The 20,143-nt window shown below is 39.3% G+C and overlaps 2 protein-coding genes across 3 annotated transcripts; one reads left to right on the plus strand and one right to left on the minus strand.

The window, feature by feature from the left end:
• The first annotated feature begins 7,633 nt into the window (after window positions 1-7,633).
• Window positions 7,634-15,062, plus strand: LOC149281408 (transmembrane protein 50A-like). 2 transcript variants are annotated; one of them, XM_089499329.1, is made up of 6 exons: window positions 7,634-7,726; window positions 8,931-9,043; window positions 10,735-10,802; window positions 13,035-13,127; window positions 13,863-13,923; window positions 15,017-15,062. In XM_089499329.1, exons 1-6 carry the CDS (start codon window positions 7,634-7,636, stop codon window positions 15,060-15,062), a joined length of 474 nt encoding a protein of 157 aa, XP_089355455.1. The 2 variants fall into 2 exon arrangements, with proteins under 2 accessions (XP_089355455.1, XP_089355456.1); XM_089499330.1 differs by having other exon boundaries at window positions 13,872-13,923.
• A 2,464-nt stretch (window positions 15,063-17,526) lies between these two features.
• LOC149281409 (E3 ubiquitin-protein ligase TRIM32-like) lies at window positions 17,527-19,473 on the minus strand. The gene has a single exon (XM_089499361.1). The coding sequence runs from the start codon at window positions 19,471-19,473 to the stop codon at window positions 17,527-17,529; it is 1,947 nt and encodes a 648-aa protein (XP_089355487.1).
• Window positions 19,474-20,143: the final 670 nt, after the last annotated feature.

A 20,143-nucleotide genomic window follows, 5' to 3' on the forward strand; every position in this document is an offset into this window, starting at 1 on the left:
CCTATATATGCAGTAAACCACTGGCTCCTATTGTGGGGCATTAGGCCTTCTAATGTCGCTATGCATCTTACAAACATCATAATACTATATTAAATACAAAAATATGTTTCTCAATATATATATATATATATAAACCTAGAGCAAATGCAATACTTAATTGTAATTTGGGGTAAGGAATAGAAAGTAGAGTGCTGTTTTCTAAGACGAAGTGTAGTAGTTAAAAGGGGCTGGTTTAGGTTCGATAGCACTTGGACTAGTATGTTATAACTGGTTAGTAACCCTATACAGCCTGGTTGTCCAATCTCTATCTAACAGATGCTCCTCCTACTCATATAAACATAGACGCCTAGAGCCAGCATTGTAGAGAAGTAGGAGTGATTCGGAGCTCACAGGGTTTGTGGACTCCTGCAATTAGTTTAAACATGGCCGGTACCATACAAGAGATCTTGCCACAGAACTTCGCCTATGTGATTTTGACCTTCTTCTACAGCTACATCATGATAATGTATCTCGGGATAAGCGTGGGAAGGGCAAGGAAGAAGTATGGAATTAAGGTATTGTAACTGCAGGCAGCTCTGTGAACATGAAATGTACAGATGACACGGATTCATTTCATGTTCTTTGCAATCATCCGAAGAACATAAAAATGTATATAAAATGTATTTATATGGAATAATATTGCAACCTTTTTCCGAACTTGTACAGGGGTTATGCAAAATGGGAGTTGTTGTGAAATGTTGTGTAAGCCTAATGTTCTGCAGACACAATGTAGCTAAGCACCATGTTTTCTAGAGCACAAGTGGTTCTGCTACATGGTGACCAGAATGGATTTTTCAGCTGTCTCCAATAGTCAAGATTCATTTAGTATTATTTATACAGAAATTGGTGTAGTGATAGCTTCCCCCCCCACCTAGATGATTCACTGCATCTTTAAATGAATTATTACATTTCCCTGAAGAAATTTTTTTTTCCTAAATTGAGTGCCTTTTTCTAGAAATGCACAGTCAAGGTGATTAAAAATGCTATTTTTTTCTGCCCACTTCTCTAAATCGCTCTGATGTAAAAAAGCAGATTATATATTAAAAATGTATTATGTATGCTCAATTTAATTTATGAAACAAAATTCCTGCTTTTTCTGTGTTCATTATTGTCCTAAAAAAGAGAGATTTAGGGAGCAATTAAATCCTCTTAATAATGCATTTTATGATACCACTGTTATAATGTTCTCAGAACACACACAATCAATCCCCTTTCTTAATTCAAAGATTCAGAGTACGTTTTTATGCCCTTTAAATGTTGTGTTATTCAGTACAGGGCCAATAACAAAAAAAATCTGGCATCCTCACACAGGCCCCCAAATGAAAAGTAAATAAATGTTGGGCATCACCTAATCCTATGAAGTATTAGTGTGACATATATTCCAGACTTAAAAGGATATTCCAGTGTCCTAGGCGGCCCCCTGAAAGAAAAGAAAAAAATAATTTGCTAAACCTATATGAAAAACAAAAAATGAATGACTTGCTTTTAGTAGAAAGTGCCGCGGCAGAGCTGCAGTGCAACAGCTCCTACCTGGTAAGGTTTCAGCACAACAGATCTCCTGCAGGCCAGGAAACTTGGTGTTGGGGAAAGGGGCAAATTCTGTGGGGAATTGTGCGGAATCCCTCGATGCATTTGCTAAGGGACCAAACAATCATTCAAAGGGAGGACTCAGCTAGTATGTTCTATTAAAGCAAAACTAACCATTTAAGTGAATTTCTTCTAGCCAATTTCTAACGGAAACGAATATGAATAAAATATATTATTTCATTCAAGGTAGCATATAAGGTTATCCATGTATTCTGTTGGGTGGCCTTATATTCGTGTACCCGCTAACCCCACAAGTTCAAATTGTATTCTGTATCATGTGAAATGCACTTATCTGCAGGCTTTTCATTTATGACATCTTTTTATTTGACTGTGAACCTAATCCCTACTTACTCAGCATTTTTGCCATATTTTTTTTGAAGAACGCAATAAATCCCATAGAGTGAATGAACACTTATTTTCTCTTGGGGGGGTGTTGTTTAGAGTACATCATAAGAAACCTGAGTAACCGGATTCCTGTAGCAATGGTCACTCCTCTATTTCCTTAACAAATCCATTCACTCCTACATTCTGCCCCTTATTTTCTTGTACAAACTTGCAAGTCATGCTTGACTGAACACAAACTGTCACATATATTCACCTTTTACCCAGTCATATATCGTAATGTAACTTACCAAACTCAAAAACTAGGTTACCAAGAACTACCGGAAAAAACAATATGTATATAATCTAGAACTATGCGTGTGTTTGTACAGTACTGAGAAAAAGCTTTAGGCAGGCATGGAAAAATACTCTAAAGTAAGAATGCATTTTTTTTTTTTTTTTAAAATAGCCATGTTAATAGTTTCTTTATCATATAACAAAATGCAAAGTGCATAAACAGAAGAAAAAATAAAGAGAAATCAATATTTCGTGTATTCTTGCACACAGTTTTTTTTAAGGGACTCGGCAGGTACGGTTGTCACAAAGAACTAAGCACAGTTCTTTTTTATTATTATTTTGCTTCATGTAATCCCAGACAGACTTGATGATGTTGAGATCAGGGCTCTGTGGGTACATTACCATCACCCCCAGGACTCCTTGTTCTTAATTAAACATTCTTAGAACAAAAAAGTTTTAATGAACATATTTAAAGAAAATTCTTTGGGTCATTTATGTACCGTACATATCGCCCACTCTGTTTGAAATTCGGACAACAAACCATACCAGATCTGACCTTCCAGTGCTTACTGTTTTTAAGTACATGCACGTTTTTCCCGGCTGCACCAGGCCAAACTACTACTTTTCCCCAGTGGGTTTTTCCGTAACATGCCTTAAGTTCGCTTGTATGTATTTCTTATGAGCTGCATTTTAATTCTTTTCTTCTCATTGCAGTATCCACAGATGTACTCGGACAAAGACAACATTTTTAACTGTATCCAGAGGGCACATCAGAATACTCTGGAAGTGTATCCTGTGTGGATACTCTTCCAGCTGATTGCTGGCCTTGCTTTCCCAGTAAGTAAACACCCTGCATTGTGAGTCTCAATATGAGAGCAAGACGGCACAGTAGAAATAATTAACTTCTGTGTTTTCACCCCCTGCTTTTCTATTTACCTCTATTCAAGTTTCCCTTGATTTTTTTTTGATTTTTTTTTCTTGCATAGTTGTTATAATCAATCTCAAATATAAATTCCAGTGAAATATATCCTAAATACAGCATTCATTATCCTCTAGATCTGTTGAGGAATAATGAAAAGAGAATTATTCTCGAACAGACTAAAATACAGGGGGGGGTTAACCCCCCTTTTTTAATCTTAAATATATAGACACTCCTGTTTTAAAGATGCTTAGAATCAGGCTCAGTTGTCATGCGCTTTATGGAGGACCTTTTTAGCGAGAGGTAAAGCTAATAGATTAGGGGTAACTGGTATTCTTTGTTGAAATAAACATTCCACATATGGCTGGAAGCTATAGCTGAAATACACAAAGGGAGACACTGTTAGTATTTCATTGCTATAGGTGCGCTATGCAAAGACCGCTTATATAACCCATACGTGCATTGTATATGAACTGAATAAAACATGTTCTCTATTTAGCCTGTAATGTCATATAATATGCATACATCAACTAAGACTCTTACTTGCAAAAATGGTTTAAAACTGGCTTTATATTTTGTTTATATACTGTATGTGTGTATGTAATGCGACCACAGACGCGGTAACACCATATTTCATCTCCCTCAGTTATCTGCTTCTGTTCTTGGAGTGATTTGGGTGACAAGCCGCTTTTCCTATGCCTGGGGATATTACACTGGAGGTATGAAAACATGCAGCTGTTATTTGTCCATGGCCATGACAGATAAATGATAAGCACAATTTGGTATTGATCAAAGTTTACATATTAATTGTCATTTCCAAATAACTCTTAAGCCTATGCACAAATCTAACATGTCTATACAACCCTTATGCTATATTTGCATAAACGTGCTCTGTTAGTTTGGTGTTTAAATCTATAGTGATCATATTTATGTAAAGAAAAAAAATAAATAAATAAATAAAAAAAATTTAAAAGGCTCTTAGTACTAGCCGAACTTATTAGCTGAACTCATCCTATATCTCTACTTACTGCTTCATCATAAATCAGGGCCACCTGAAGACATAAGTGCGGCCACACATTACATTTTTATGCTAACATAGCATGCGGTCGGGCATCACCAGTTGCATGCTGCACCAGCCCACCAGGCAAACAAATATAATGTACAAAATGATATTGTATAAAGCCCTTTCTATTCATAGCACATCATCCGCACTGACTATTTCTACATATATATTATATTCACTATGAAGTATGATTTTAACCTCATTTCTATAATTACAGACCCAGAGAAGAGGCTTAAAGGAGCTTATGGATACATTGGATTGTTTGGCGTCGTACTCCAGTCTCTAGCTGTTGCCCTTCAACTTCTGAATATTATCTGATAATATCTGCTATGTTTTAATAACTTTTTATTGTTCCTTGGAAATTATTATTGCTTTATAGTAATGTCCGTGTTGAAACATAGCTTGGGTATGCTTATCTACCCTCACAATTTATAATAAAAAAATAAAAATAAAAAAATGTTTCCCCTTGAAGGTTTGGACATTTTTTATTTTATTTTTTACAGTTTTTGCTACAGCCCTTATAAACCACTTACAGTTGACCTATAGAGACCTTAACAATTAAACCAACAGACCTCATAAGAAATAGCTTAATAAATTAAGCTGTTCATAGGTACCTATCTGAGAGCAAATGGTGCAGACCCCTGAGGGGGGGAATCTTTTTTTCCACAGTAATTTTTGAAAATATATAGAAATTGTAAACATAACAAAGTAAATATTTCATAAGTTTGTTTGAAAAAAAAAAACTTTTATATAACGAAATAATTTTTCTGTGCCTGTGTGTCTTAATTTTTCATGGGGGGGGGGTGTCTCCCCATGCTGGCCAGTTGAATATGCATGACTGATGGCTGTGGATTGGCTTAGGAACCAGTTGTCCGTTCCTCTACACAAAAAAAGATGTCTGTCTTTTCCAGTCACAAGAAAATGAATATACAGTATGGTTAGCACTGTGGCTGGCATTGAAAATGTTAAAACATTCTGCATTTATTGTAGTTATAGCATGTATTTATTATAAGTGACATGGCTGTGAATGTAAACAAATCTGTACCTGTATAAAGTTGTATATCAGATAAACAAATAAAAAACGTAATTTACCTAGGAAAGGAACCAATGGGTCTCTTGCAGGAATGTACGGGGGGGATGAAAGTTGGCCCTTACCCTAAACTGAGGACTACACAGAAGAATCTCCTTACACTTAATGGAAATCAATGGTTATGAACTTTAAATGGCTTTTAACCTTATAGTGCCATACAATAAATTATTAGTATTATTAAATGCTTGTATTCATAACATAGGATGCACCATAAATACAAATTAAAATAATAAAACAAATCCTGCAAGTACACTTGTATGCATTTGTCAAACTTACAGATAATAAAAAAAAAAAACTTTAAGGAGAAGCTGCAGCTCCAGAATTGCAGAACGCCAATTGAGGCAGCCAATCAGTGGCCGGAAGGCATTCCCACTGAGCACTTTATGCTCATGTACAGGGGTCTCATAAGTCAGTGCCAGAGGCAGTGTGTTTGCAAGGTAAACAACATGAAAAGTTAAAGGGACCTCTCAGCTATAATGCATATTTTGTATAAGAATAAATATGAAAAGAGCATTTTGTGTTCGCGTGTGGCTAGAGGTGGGGCTTTATGGCCCATTGGTAATGTACGGTAATTCGTAATGCATTTATTAGAAAAAATTTGCACTTTATTTACACAATTCACATTTTAAACCAAGTTCTGTTGTTTCTATACATAAAATCGAGTCTTCTGGATCTGTAGAACATCGTGATATGCTCATAACCGGCAAATGTTCTGAGGAGGACAGAAAAAAGCTAGAGGGATATGGATCCAAATAGGGACTTATTCTCTTAAACAGGGACGCTAGGGAGTTATATTATTCTGTAGAGCTCCGTACCCCATAGATATTTGTCTTCTTTCTAACAATAAGTAGAAGACTTGATCACCAACCTACTAATCCTGTAATTTACCCTGCATTGGCGTTAGTTCAATTCATACATAGTCTGACAATACAATAACACGCCTTCACTTTCGTTTTTGCGTTCCCTTACCAATATGGCCACTTTTCAGCTTCCGCCATTACCAATATGGCCGCGTCGTGACTTCACCTTTTCTTTCCTTAACACTATGACAGGAAGTTGCTATACGGAGCATGCGTCTGAAGCGATAACATTTGTTTATTACAAGGCCGGATCAAGAAGGTTTGTTGATGTTTGTTATCATTATTATACTATACTATTATAATATTCAGTGTATCATTTCGGTACTTATTTGATAATTTAAGATGTTTTATGCATTAATTTATAGATTTTATTTGCAGAATTGACATTTAGTTAACTCATCGTATTAAGGCCCCCCCCCCTGTATTATAAAACCAAATCCATTTAAGCTTCGGACTGAGAGGTGGAGATTATAATAGAGTCAGAGACCCTGATGTGATAAAGACAAAGAGTTCTGTCCTTAACTTCCAGTGCATTGTCTATAATAGTAAATATATATATATATATATGTTTAATCATAATTATAGCAATTCCTTGGCTTTTTACAAACATATGTGTTTAATATCTTATGTTTGCAATTATTCTATCTATCATCTCTCTTTGTTCATAAGAACCAAATTTTATTCTGGACATTTTGCAATATATTAGGAATAGATGACTGCTGCCAAAATTTTTGCATTCATAAAATGTAAAATTTTAAAAATATAATATGTGGGGTTTTTTTTAAAAAAATATATATTTTAAATTATCCGTTATTTATAAAATAAAAATGAAAAAATAAAAGATTTTTCTTTGTTGGATGTTCATCATTTAAAATAACCATGCGTTCTTTGTAGATTTCATCGTAGATTACACAAATAGAACTGAGAAATGTTAAGGAAGAAAGGGCAACCCACGTTGTGACATTAGTTCTATTTTTCCCCCCAGCCTTGAAAATCATAAGACGTGGCCGTCCATAGTCATGTGAAGGATCTGTAATACCACATGAATTCTTCAGCTACCATGATCAAATACCTCCTTTGACTGTTGTTCTGTGTATTAAATATGCCAGAGCTACCTTACACCTAAGGATAAATTATTCATTCAATTTTGACCCTATTGACAACAGTGATATGAAGGGCTCCATATATGCGTGATACTTATTGTCACTATTATATGACTATGGTTAAGTAGACATTGTTTTTGGAAGTATGGCTTTATTTCTGAACATGGTGCTGTCAGGCATTGATTAAATAAAGGGATGCTTAACAGTTTAGGTTTCATATATACATGCATGCTGCTACTGGGGTCATCGGTAGAGTACGTTTTAATTATACATTGACGTATATATTACACATTTCTTTTAACAAACTGTAAATGTTGCTAACTGCATTTTCTTTGTGTCCCAGCTGTAAAGAAAATGTCTGGATTCTTTGACAACCTGCGTTGCTCAGAGTGTATTGACTGGGGTGAGAAGAGGAACACGGTTGCCTCAATTGCAGCTGGAGTTCTAGTGAGTACTGAAGTTTTGCATTGTGTGTGTATTCATGCACGAGTGTGTGTGTATATATATATATATATATACTGATCAGCCATAACATTATGATCACTGACAAAGTGAAGTGAATAACACTGATAATGTTGTTATCATGCCACCTGTCAGCAGGAGGGTATATCTTATACAGCAAGTGAACATTCCATCCCCAAAGTCAATGAGTTAGAAGCAGGAAAAATAGGCACATGTAAGAATCTGAGCGACTTTGACAAGAGCCAAATTGGGATGGCTAGACAACTGGGTCAGATCATGTCTCGACTGCAGTTCTTGTGGCGTGTTCCCTGTCTGCAGAGGTCAGTGCCTATCAAAAATGGTCCAAGAAAGAGCAAGCACTGAACCGGCAACAGGGTCATGGGTCATTGATGCACGTGTCGGGTGGGGGGGGGGGGCGAAGGCTGGCCCGTGTGCTCAAATCCAACAGATGAGCTACTGTAGCTCTAACTGCTTAAAAAAGTTAATGCTGGTTCTGAAAGAAAGCGCATTGCAGTTTGTTGTGTATGGGGCTGCGTAGCCAGAGACCAGTCAGGGTCCCCATGCTGACCCTTGTCCATTGCTGAAAGCACCTACAATGGGCACATGAGCATAAGAACTGGACCACGGAGCAATGGAAGAAGTTGGCATGGTCTGATGAATCCCTTTTTCTTTATGTGGGTGGCTGGGTGCGTGTGTGTCGTTAACCTGGAGAACACATGGCACCAGGATGTATCCATGGAGGCCCCACCTCGCAACTTACAGGACTTAAAGAATCTGCTGCTAACATCTTGGTGCCAGATACCACAGCACACCTTCAGAAGTCTAGTGGAGTCCATGTGGTCATAATGTTATGGCTGATCTGTGTGTGTATGTATATATATATATATATTATATTATATTACACATTAACTAACTTATGGGGCTTTCATTGAAATTATGCGCACAGATATCTTTGGTTTCTTTTGTCTTTTTTTTCTTTCTTATTCCCAAGAGTATTTAAAATCCCTTTATCCCCCACAGCACCCTGCCAACACAATTTCACCTGTTTTTTGTCAGTAGTATGTTAAAATATATTAAGTCTATTTAATGGAAGTTTTTTTCTTAGCTCGATGTACTGTGGTCAGTCGTTCACATAAAAATGTGTGCTTGAACTGCATTGTTTGTTCTCTGAATCTAGCTTTTTTCTCAGTTCTTTACAGGCTGGTGGATTATCATTGATGCTGCAGTTAAATACCCCAGCGCAGAGGCTCTGAATCACTCATACCATGCCTGTGGGGTTATAGCCACTGTTGCCTTTTTAATGTAAGTTCCTCAGCCATCTGTGGCTGCCCTATCTAAAGAAAATATTTTAATGTAATATAAAATCACAAATTTTTTTCTTTATGATACTTTAAATACAGGGCTGGCCCAAGACAAAATGCCGCCTGGGACGAAGTTTGAAATGCCCCCGCCCCCATTATCTACCCTTACTCCCCCCCCCCGTACTTACCTTTCATTAGTTCTGAGGTGAGTCTCCCTGCTCGGTCTTGGTGCCGGCTTGTAATGCTGAGCACCGGAAATGACGTCATCTTCCGGCGCTCAGCATTACAAGCCGGCACCGAGACCGAGCTAGAGGGTACTGACAACTTGGTAAGATAAAACAACTCGGCGCTCTCTCTGTCTCTTCTCAGCTTTAAAAAAAAAAAAAAAGGGCTTGGGGCGACCGCCCTGGAGCGGTTGCCCCACTCGGTTCCATTGTCGGGCCGGCCCTGTTTAAATATCATTGACCACATGAAACAGCAGAACCTATATTCATACTACAAAACATTTAGAGTGCATTAATGAAATATGGAGTTTACGCATAATTTGAATATTCTCTCCCTGACACTGTAAATTATTGTGAAGGACCAACCTAACCATCTGTACATATTTTTTTTTTTAACAATTTTCCAAATAAGCAGGCAAACCTATTTGAATTATAATATAGAGAAATGAAGAACACATCACACCAGTGAATTATTAAATACCATGTCAACCTGTAATCTATAAACTAGGGATCTAACTAGAAACCACATGACCCTGGTGTGAAAATTGCCCCAGGCCCCCAACTTTACCAAGCAACATGTCCTACAGTGCCATCCTTGCTCTAAACAGCTTATGAGTGCCTTTGCCCCTAGCAGCTTATTGGTGCCACCCTGACCCCCTAAGCAGCCTATTTGTGCCATCTCTGCCTCCAAACAACTTGCCCGTGTCTTCTTTGCACCTTGCCCCCCCCCAACATACACTCTGGCACACACATGTAAACAAATTACAAACACACTTACTCATACTTAACATGTACACGTTCATTTTAACACATACTCCATCTCACCCCACGCAACACATCCATGCTCATGCACACACACAAGTGCTTATTAAATACCTGTGAAAATGTACACTTTTTATTACAGAAACAGCCAGTAGGGGGAGTACAAAAAACATTTTTTCTTAGCATATGCATGAAAAACTTTTACAAACTGTTAAACAGAAGGAAAGGAAAACGACTGGTGTGCCCCTTCATTAAGACAAAAAAAATAATATTTGTGACTCCTGTCGTTTATGCCTTTATTAATGGAGAAAAAAATAATCTGCGTAATCAAATAGCTAGCAGACACCACTAAGACAGCTTGTAACTCCAGCAGTGTGTAGGTTGGACAGGACCTCCTACCATGAGAACAAATGCAATCTGGCCACCAACCTATCTACCTGTACTCACGTGAGTACTGCGTTGTCATGTAGAGGCTTATATTTAATGTCACATGTTAAAGTAACTTTTATAACTAAACTACTTTAGTGCTTTCTTATCAAAAGTAACATTGCGGGAACAAATCTGGGATCGATAATAAGACTTGGGGTTCAGCAACAGCTGTAAAGCTTGAGGGTTGCCTCAATTTTGAAAAAAAAAAAAAAGAAAACTTTCTTTGCATGAGCTCACAGATAAGTCTCAGAATTCCTTCATATTTTCTTATTTAAAGGATAAATGCAGTGTCCAATGGACAGGTGCACGGTGACGGCTACAGCGAGGGCTGCCTGGGGCAAACAGGTAATTATAGAAAGTACAAGTCTACTTATCTAGTCTGCAGATTTTTTTGTAAAAACCTCAAGCTTGATTTGGTCTTTGTCATATACCGTATTGGCTCGGATATAGGCCGCCCCCGTATATAGGCCGCACCCTAAAAGTTTGGTGCTTTTTTAAAGAAAAAGTTTTTTTCTTTAAAAAAGCACCAAAAAAACATGCTGCCACTCTGCCCCCCGAGATATGCTGTCACTGTCCTCCCTCCCCGAGATATGCTACCACTGTCCGTCCCCCCCCCCCCCGAGATATGCTGCCACTGTCCCCCCCCCCGAAATATGCTGCCACTGTCCTCCTCCCTCCCCGAGATATGCTGCCACTGTCCTCCTCTGCCCCCCGACTTACCGGAGCTGACTCCCGGGTGTCTTGCGAAGCCGGCGGGGGACATCTACGCAATACGCGTATACAACTTCCGGTGCCGGATGTGCCGGCACCGGAAGTTGTATACGCGTATTGCGTAGATGTCCCCCGCCGGCCCCGCAAGACACCCGGGAGTCTTCTCCGGTAAGTCAGGCGGGGGGCCAGAGGTAAAACGCATCGTGCGGTTAGACAACCGCACGATGCGCTTAGACAACCTCCCGTGCCGGCACCCCCCCCCCCCCCCGTGGGAAGTGCTGGCAGGGGAGGCTGTCTGAGCGTATCGGGGAGTAGGATGCAGGTCCCCTGCACCGCTGCGGGGGATCTGTATCCTAACCCCACTGCATGTCCCGGGCGTCGGGCGCTAGACCCCGAATATAGGCCGCACCCCCACTTTAAAGACTTAAAGTGGGGGAAAAAAGTGCGGCCTATATCCGAGCCAATACGGTATATATATAGAGCCTTATGCTTATCCCATGCATGTTTTAATTCCCTTGTTTACATTTCTCTTCCTTTGAAATATAATTTCTGTTGAGTCCCTTTGGGTATTTAAATATGTCTTTAATATCCTCTCTCATTTCCAAGCTATATACATAGAGGGGATGATTAACAATGAGGCAAATGGAGCAGTTTGCAAAGGACCCCCAGTTCCTGCTTCCTTGCAGTGTAATTTATGTATGTGTCTGCACTATACACCATGAATACAGTGCTTATTCTTAATGATGTAGGGCATAGATGGAGACCCACTTGGTGTATAGGGACCCTCTCCATTATTAGCATCAGTGGTGGCAGAGTCATCTTCCTGTCATGTGACAGGATCAGCCAGTAAGAATATTCTTCTGTAGTCAAGTTTTGCAGTCCCTAAAAGTGGAAGCTACAAGGCTGTCTGCTTGTAAAATGCAAGGATCAGGGTTTCTGTGTGAGGATCCCATAGCCAGGAAGCTGCAGCTACTGGAAGAGGTAATCTGCAGATAGGAGCTGCGATCTGTGTTTATGGCATCAGTGTGTATGCTCGTGTGTCTATGTATTTCAGTGGAGCAACAAAAGGACAAATATAAATATTTTTTTCTGCCTTATCTGATGTGTACTTGGTTATATGTGCTCATTCAGTATTAAAACTTTCATCCAGTTTTGTGGGACCGAAAACGTACTTTGCGTGATAGCTTCCCCCTCAACTTTGTCTGTGGCTGCCAACTTGAATATGGTTTTTGGGGATGATAGTGTCTAGAACTTTCCAATCACAGGCTGAATTGTGTTGTGACTGCCTATGAGTGAATACAAAAGTACCACATTTGTAAAAAGGAAATGTGGTAATCCTATTGATTATTTATACCGTGTGTGTGTGTGTGTAATATATATATAATTTATACATACACACATACACACTATATGGACAAAAGTATCGGGACGCCTGACCATTACACCAACAGAGACTTTTATAACATTGCATTCTAAATGCATAGACACTAATATGTAGTTGGTCCCCCCTTTGCAGCTATAACACAATACTTTAGGTAAAGTCTGGCTAGATTTCTGCTACTAAAGTCTATAAAACCCAGCATCATGCTTGTATTTTGTGTGGTCAGATTGAACTTCAGTTGTTTAATTGTATTTAAAGCTTTAGTTCACTATGAAATGGTTTGCAATGGCCAAATCATGTGATCTGATAACAGAAAATAAAATTTTAATTCAAAATGGTCACTACAAAAAAATATGGTGCAGTAACGGTCTTTTTAAATCTCCCCCACCTGTGCCACAATATAGGGCTTCTTTGCTGACCCTGAGTTCCTTTCGAACGTGTATATGGTAATAGACATTTATAATCCTGTATGTTTAATCAATCAGGTGCCCGTATTTGGCTGTTTATTGGTTTCATGTTGGCTTTCGGCTCTCTGATTGCATCGATGTGGATTCTCTTCGGCGGTTATGTTGCAAAAGGTAGGTGCGCTGTTTGACCATAGTAGTGTTTGTAAGAAGTTTTGTACACCAGCCAACATTAGTACGTGACATCTCCTTATTTTATTCAAGTAACTGGCTCACCTGGCCAAAGAGCATTTGACAACGGAGCTGCTAAATGTAATTGTTTGTGTACTATGTGACTAAGCTGGAGTGGGGTAGGTTGCGAACCAATATTTTAGTGGAGCCTAGCCTGATGGAATCCCGAACCATGACCACAATGCTTAACCGTATGATATTTCTAGTGTGGAATGCAGTATTTGCTTCTCGCCAGAAATGAAGTTGCTTAAAAAGTTCCACACTTGACTTCGGTTGCTTTGGGGATACTTTATATAATAATGTTTCCTATTTTGTTTCCTATTTTACTTCTCTACCAACCAATCGCTCATTAACATGCCCAAAAATGCAAGAAAATAGCATACAACAAAATGCAAAAGCTGGCTTTGGAACAAGGTCCATCCATTAGGTTGAGTTTAGTGCTGGTGGGTGCAATTATCTGACAAAATGATTTGTTGTGTCACACATCTTCTGTATATTACTACAACCCACAGTGATCAGTGTCCATGTGAAACATATGCGGCAATCCAGGAAATAAGACAATATTTGTTTGGATATCTGAAATATTATTTCTGTTTGCCCTGTATATAATCTGCAGTGTATTTTTTTTTATTAAGTAGTGAAACATTGTTACAGCTGTTATTTATTCTGTATTCACAGGTGTCACAGAAGTGTATCCTGGCATAGCTGTGTTTTTTCAGAATGCTTTTATTTTTTTTGGGTAAGTAGCTGTTCTACTTGGGTAATGTTTAGGCTAAAGATCCCTCTGCTTAATGGGTCACTCCAGCCCGATGATTTTTTTTATTTATTTATGTATATTGGCATTTGTGTTGCATGTTACCACTTGCAAATAGGTGTATGTATTCTTGTTTTATGGGAATTAGCAAAAAGCTTTTAGAACACTGTTTTATTGTTAAGGCACTTTAGCATGTATCACAGGTACAGGCTTGTATGCCTCTTTTCTTCAATCAGTATGAGTCAGGGAACTAATCAGGCCTAGTGATCACATATTGCCGATGACCCCCATGTGTGTATGTGTGTCTTCCATGCACAGGTACACTGAGCACTTCATAGAGGGCATTCTTTGTGGTCATTGAGGACCAGTTTTTAAGGCAATCTACAATGTGCCTGTCAGTAGAGAAGGGTATTGGAAGCCAGGGTCATAGGCTTTTTAGCCCAAAAACATATCTTCTTTCAGCCAATTTAAATGTTCATTTTGGTCTATTAAAAAAAAATCAATATTCTTATGCAGTCTAAACAACTTAAAGAATAGTCACACTATGGAGGAGAGCCTCTTCTGTGTTAAATAATAGCTTTAATTGTATTACTTTTGGAAGAATACATATTAATACTCAAAGTACTTTAAAATGAATTCTTTACAGGATGTGTCCCTTTTTATACTGTCCCTTTAAAATGTACTTGCTAGGAGGGTGCACAAATCCTAACCCTAACACAGCCATGAGCTCTTGAGTCTCCTTCCAGTTATAGACGGTTGATGCAGCAGCTCATTAACTTAATATTGTTACACCCAAGCTTTAAACCTGTTACAAGTAACCCTGTCACAATCCAACAAAGTATTAGTCGAGCAAGACAAGCACTCCTTTCATTAATACCTTACATGAAATTATTCCGAAAATATACCTTTTGGAAGTTTATTTGGAACGGACAATGAGAAACTCTGCTGTAGACCACAAAGGTGTTATGTAATAACCTGTCCATCTCATGACCAAACTCTTCTGTTATAAGCCTTCTCCCACCAGATCACCATATAGATGTGACAGGTTTACTGCAACATTGTCTCTTTTTTGTTACAGGGGGCTGGTATTCAAATTTGGTCGGACTGAAGATTTATGGCAGTAAACATGTCCAAAACATTGTAAAGCATATTCGTCCAACTTTTTTAATGCACATTCCCAACAATAACATATTCAACTTTTTTGAGATGCCAAGCTTTTCAGGTATTTCAGAAGTGTATAAATATATGTAATAATAGCTGTAAAATGTAATACGGGCTTTTGCACTTTGTGTTTCAAATCATTTCTTGTTCCTTTACATGTGTGTTTTATGAAAAAATAATAAAGTGGTTATTCCTTGCAAGCGGTCTGTTTTTTTGAAATCATTATTTACTATTTAAAATTTGTGTTGCTATGTCATGTTACACTACTTAATATTAAGGGATACATCTATATGTCAGAATTATTGTGAAAATCAAAGCATAGGCAGCCAAGGATAAAGCTGTAACCTTGTGTGGACACATTAAAAGTTGATTTTTTTTCAATTTTAGTCGGGAACCTGAGAAAGCATGTAGTAGGTATGTTTTGTGTATAGGTACTTATTAGCAGAGCAAAAAATAGCACACACTGCAACCAATTAAGCAATAACACATGATTTACCATTAAAAAGTGCGTACACTTATTTTTTTCCCCAAACAGTATAATAATTTCAGACATAACAGAAATTAAACGTAAAATTCCATGGAACCTTGCACATAAAATACAATGCTGTATAATGTAGGTTAGAATTTACAAAAGTGTGTGGGGGGGTTCTCTTTTTCTTCTGAAACTTCCGTTAGTGACAGACCTGGAGCAGTTGTCAGTCATTTGATATTTTGGTCAGTTTTTCTGCTCAAACACCACATTGTGTAGGAAACATTTTTATTTTATTTTTAATCTGTTAGCAATACAAACATTAGGAGGGAGTTCCCCTTTAAACCAGGGCTGGGTTATTTCAGGAGGAATTTACTTTTACGTGGCACATCTTGCATAGACATTTACTAGAGGTAGGAGAGCAGGCCATGGAGCAGCACAAGGTGATTCAGATTCAGAGGCTTGCCTCACATTACACGCAAGTCCATCAGGACTTACTTTCTGTTTAATAAATGTATACATATGCAGGGTTCTTCTTCTGGTTTCACCAAGCCATTGTGGTTTAATTACTAAGGGCAGAGTTGTGATTTCAACTTCATTACAAAGGTCAGACCTTCAGTTTGCTTCTACAGCAGGAAGAGCTTGGCTTGCCCTGATCAATGAATAGTTAAGTCAGAGAGATCTTTAATTATACAGGGTCAGTGCCACTATTCTTGCCCAGTAATGACCTGAGGGAGTGGAATCTACAACTCTTCTTCCAACTTCCCCTTTCGTGCGTAAACTATACCAAGTCTACTCCAGCTGGTCATGCTTTAGTCTCACTCACCTGCTTCTCCTGCTCCACTGCTGGATTATCTGCTGCGCTTTAGACGGTTAACTGGGTTTCCCACCTAATTTAGATGGGTCATAGAACCGGTTGTAGCCACTTGCCTCAAGGGTTATAGGGGCAAATGATAATGGGGTATGTAGGGGAACAAAGACAGACAATTAGTTGTTATCCACTGTAAAGATCTGAAGTAATCTAACACGTACACATACGATTTCATAACAGATACCAGTTTTCAAACAATGTTTTTTGTAATGTCAACCAACACTTATTTTTCTCATTATAACCCATGTGTTGCATGTTAAAAAAGGCAAAACCACAATTTCCAGTTATAGTAGAACTAAAATCATAACATTTGACCTGTTTTTAAAATGAGACATATTGATTGTTATATTGTGCTCTGCATGAAACTGAGATCCCAACAGGAATAGACCAGATTCATGCACCTGCCTGTGTCTGTTTCAGACATTAGAAGCTATCCTGTGGGCCCTGAATAGGCGATTACCTCCTTTCAAAGGAATTGGGAATATATGTCCTATATAAAACATTCACTGGGATTCTGAGCCCTAATTTAGTGCAAAGAAAAATACTCATACTCATGCTGACTCTGTGTGTGCGCCGCAAAAAAAATATGGAACTCATCATCATCCCTTGGCTTGTTATACAGTAAGTCAAGGAACTGTGTGCCCATTTTCAGTCTCATGTTATATAACATGACAAAGTTTACATTGTATTGGCTTCTTCATACTAAGTTTGCTTTTAACAAAATGCTGCCCAACATCCATTCCCTCCTTTCATTTTTATAACACTTATTATGGACATGCGCTATAAAATATACATGTCTCATCTTTTCTTTAAAACCGTACATATCAATTGTGTGTACTGTCATCGCCGTAGGAAAACAGTATCAGAGATGATAGGTTATTTTTTTCCTATGTAAAAATCAACCCAGTAGTCATGGGTGGGGGCAAGGCACACATAGTTTGGAGGCCCCCAGCAGTACCCTAGGAACATTTTAAGGTGCAAATAAACAATTTTTATTTTTTTTGTTCATAACGAAGACATGTCTACTTCCTTGGAATGAGTTCAGCCAGTTTCACTGTGCACTGAGACTCCGTGACAATGTTTATTGTTAAGGGGTGGAATACCTGCGTACATTGTAACTATATACTTTAATACAATGATCCCAACAATCAAGCACCAATAACTGTCCTTTTGGAGTGACCGAAACACCTACAGGACATATCAGGCCCTCTTTAATCAAGACACTGTACCCTCCACTTTTGGGAAAATTTAGAATTTCCTTGCGGCCACTATCAGCAACAATTAGGTCTCCTCTGGCCCCAACACACATGCCTGCAATACAACGGAAGTCCTCATTTTCAGAAAAGAAGTGGCTAATCTGCCGTCCCAGCTGACCATCAGACCCCACAGAACCTATAGAAAAGCCTCCTTCCAGATGGTGCTCATACTGCCTGTTCTCAAGGTTCAGACCTAGTCCCTGGGTAAAGAAAACAGTACCTTCCTGGTCACAGGTTACAAATTTTGGACGCACAGCGCTACAGAGCCGGCTATATTTGACAACTCCCAGCCTGCGATCTACAGTCAGACACCAAAGTTTGCCCCCTTCCACATCAGTTACTACAAACTGACCAGAGGGCATGGCTGCAATGCCCCAGGGCTTGCTGAGCTGGCTTCTGTGACAAGCAATGCAGCGTCCCTCCATTGTGTACACCTTCACCGAGTTATCGTAATTGTCTGTAACACCAATCAATCCGTGGCAGTTCATGGTGACAGACAGTGGGATAAGATTTGGGAGATCGGCTCCCAGGAAGCTGAGCACAAAGGTATCAATTCCAGTGGGGCTTCGCCTGATCTCTTTTTGAAAGCCTTTCCTATTGAAGACCTGGATCCTATGGTTTCCTCTATCAGCCACAAGCACTTCTCCCATTGGAGTAACATGCAGGCTGACCGGTAGATTAAACATGCCTGGCATATTGCCTTTTGATCCCATCTTTCTCAAGAACTGGCACTGCTGCAAGTTGCAAGAGGCCTCAGGTAACTGGTTGATAGGAGGAGAAGGACACTGAGTGACATTGCTCACCTCTTCTGGCATTATCTCCATATCATTACATGGAACCAGCGGGAAAGCAGCAGCTTCGAACATAGAGTCTTGGACATTGACAATGTATGGTTTCTTAGCCACTTCACCAACCTGCAGTGGATCAACGTACCCTACCTTGAAGAACTCCACATCTTGCAAGGTAAGCTCTGTGGGTAAGTCATTTGCAAGTTCAGGCTCTTCTTCCTCTAGAGACTCTTCTAGGAGAACTGTATCTGACTGTTTTAACTTGAGCAGGAGGTAGTCACACCTAGACACAAGCTGTACCTCAGTGATATTCAGTAAGTATGACTGTTCATCCAGAACTTCACTGTTCAGCTTCTCCACCTCAGCCAAGGAAGCTGTGAAAAGCTTGCGGGATTTGCCCAGTTCCTCCTGCACACGGCACTCTTCCTTGGTGTAATCTTGCAGCACTGACTTGTACTTGGATTTTAGCATTGATGAGATGCCTTCTAGGGAGGCCTTCCTTTTCTGGAGGTCTAGTATATGCTGCCTGATACGTGTAAGCCTTTCTTCCAGTGCCCTCCTGCATTCACTGGCAGCCTCCCGCAGTGACAGTACAGTGTGACCAGGTTGCATGTGATCTCCTTCCCCGCAGCCTTCACACAGCAGCAGGGCACAGCTCCTGCAGAAGCACCTCGGCAGCCTTCTGCTGCAGGACTTGCACAGCAGTCCGCTGACGGCCTGGCCGACCTCCGACGTGTTAATAATCTTCAGGACAGTCAGGTTGTCAGCCAGCTGAGTCACACTGGTCGCATGGGTCACTCTGCTGCAGAAGGGACAGCGCACGCCATTAATGGCATTCGCCAAAAGCTTCTCCAGGCACTGCTTGCAAGTAGTATGACCGCAGTGCAGCAGCTTCGGTCTCAGCAGCTCCTCTGTGTAGGTTTCCATACAGATGGGGCATTCCAGTACCTCCCGCAGGGTGTCCACGTTCAAAGACAAGGCTGCAGCCATCACTCCCTCCGTGTTTTGGCTGAGCAGCTATAGTTCCTAGGCTTGGTGGCGTCAGCAGATCATGTGACTCCCCTGATCAGCTGGTACAGTGAACCGCAGGAAGGGGCGGGCAAGAGAGAGCTTTGGGAATGATGGATGTGTCAGAATGCCCAGTGCTTGGATGTTTAGTTTTATGTACAGTAATTACGACACAGAGGCTTTTCCATAATGAATTAAATGCACGAGGTTCTACAGCTAATTGTACTCATATTTCGTTTTTATTTATTAATTATCTACAGATCAAAGATTCATGTGCAGAGTAAGAAAGAAATACCTGTATATTTACATATAAATATCTTTATATATATATATATATATATTCAACAATGCATTGAGCAGTTGTATGGGAGATGAGGGTAAACGTGTAACAGTACTCACAGTCAAAGTTAATTATTCCCATATGTTATTAATAAATGAGTATAATAGCAAACATCGGTCTCCTGAAGTATTAACTAGGCTGTTTGCGGTGGTCGTGTTTCTCTCATTTAGTGTACACACACGTTATTTATTGTTTGTTTTTTTTCAGAACAAGATGGGCTTTCTTCAGATGCCATTTTTTATTATATCATTTAATTTACTATTTAAAAATAATAAAATATGGTGCACATTTTAAAAAGAGCTTTTTCTAATT

Source organism: Sceloporus occidentalis, unplaced genomic scaffold (assembly GCF_023333645.1).
Source record: "Sceloporus occidentalis isolate IW3139 unplaced genomic scaffold, rSceOcc1.0.p SCAF_133, whole genome shotgun sequence".
Taxonomy (NCBI): Eukaryota; Metazoa; Chordata; class Lepidosauria; order Squamata; family Phrynosomatidae; genus Sceloporus; species Sceloporus occidentalis.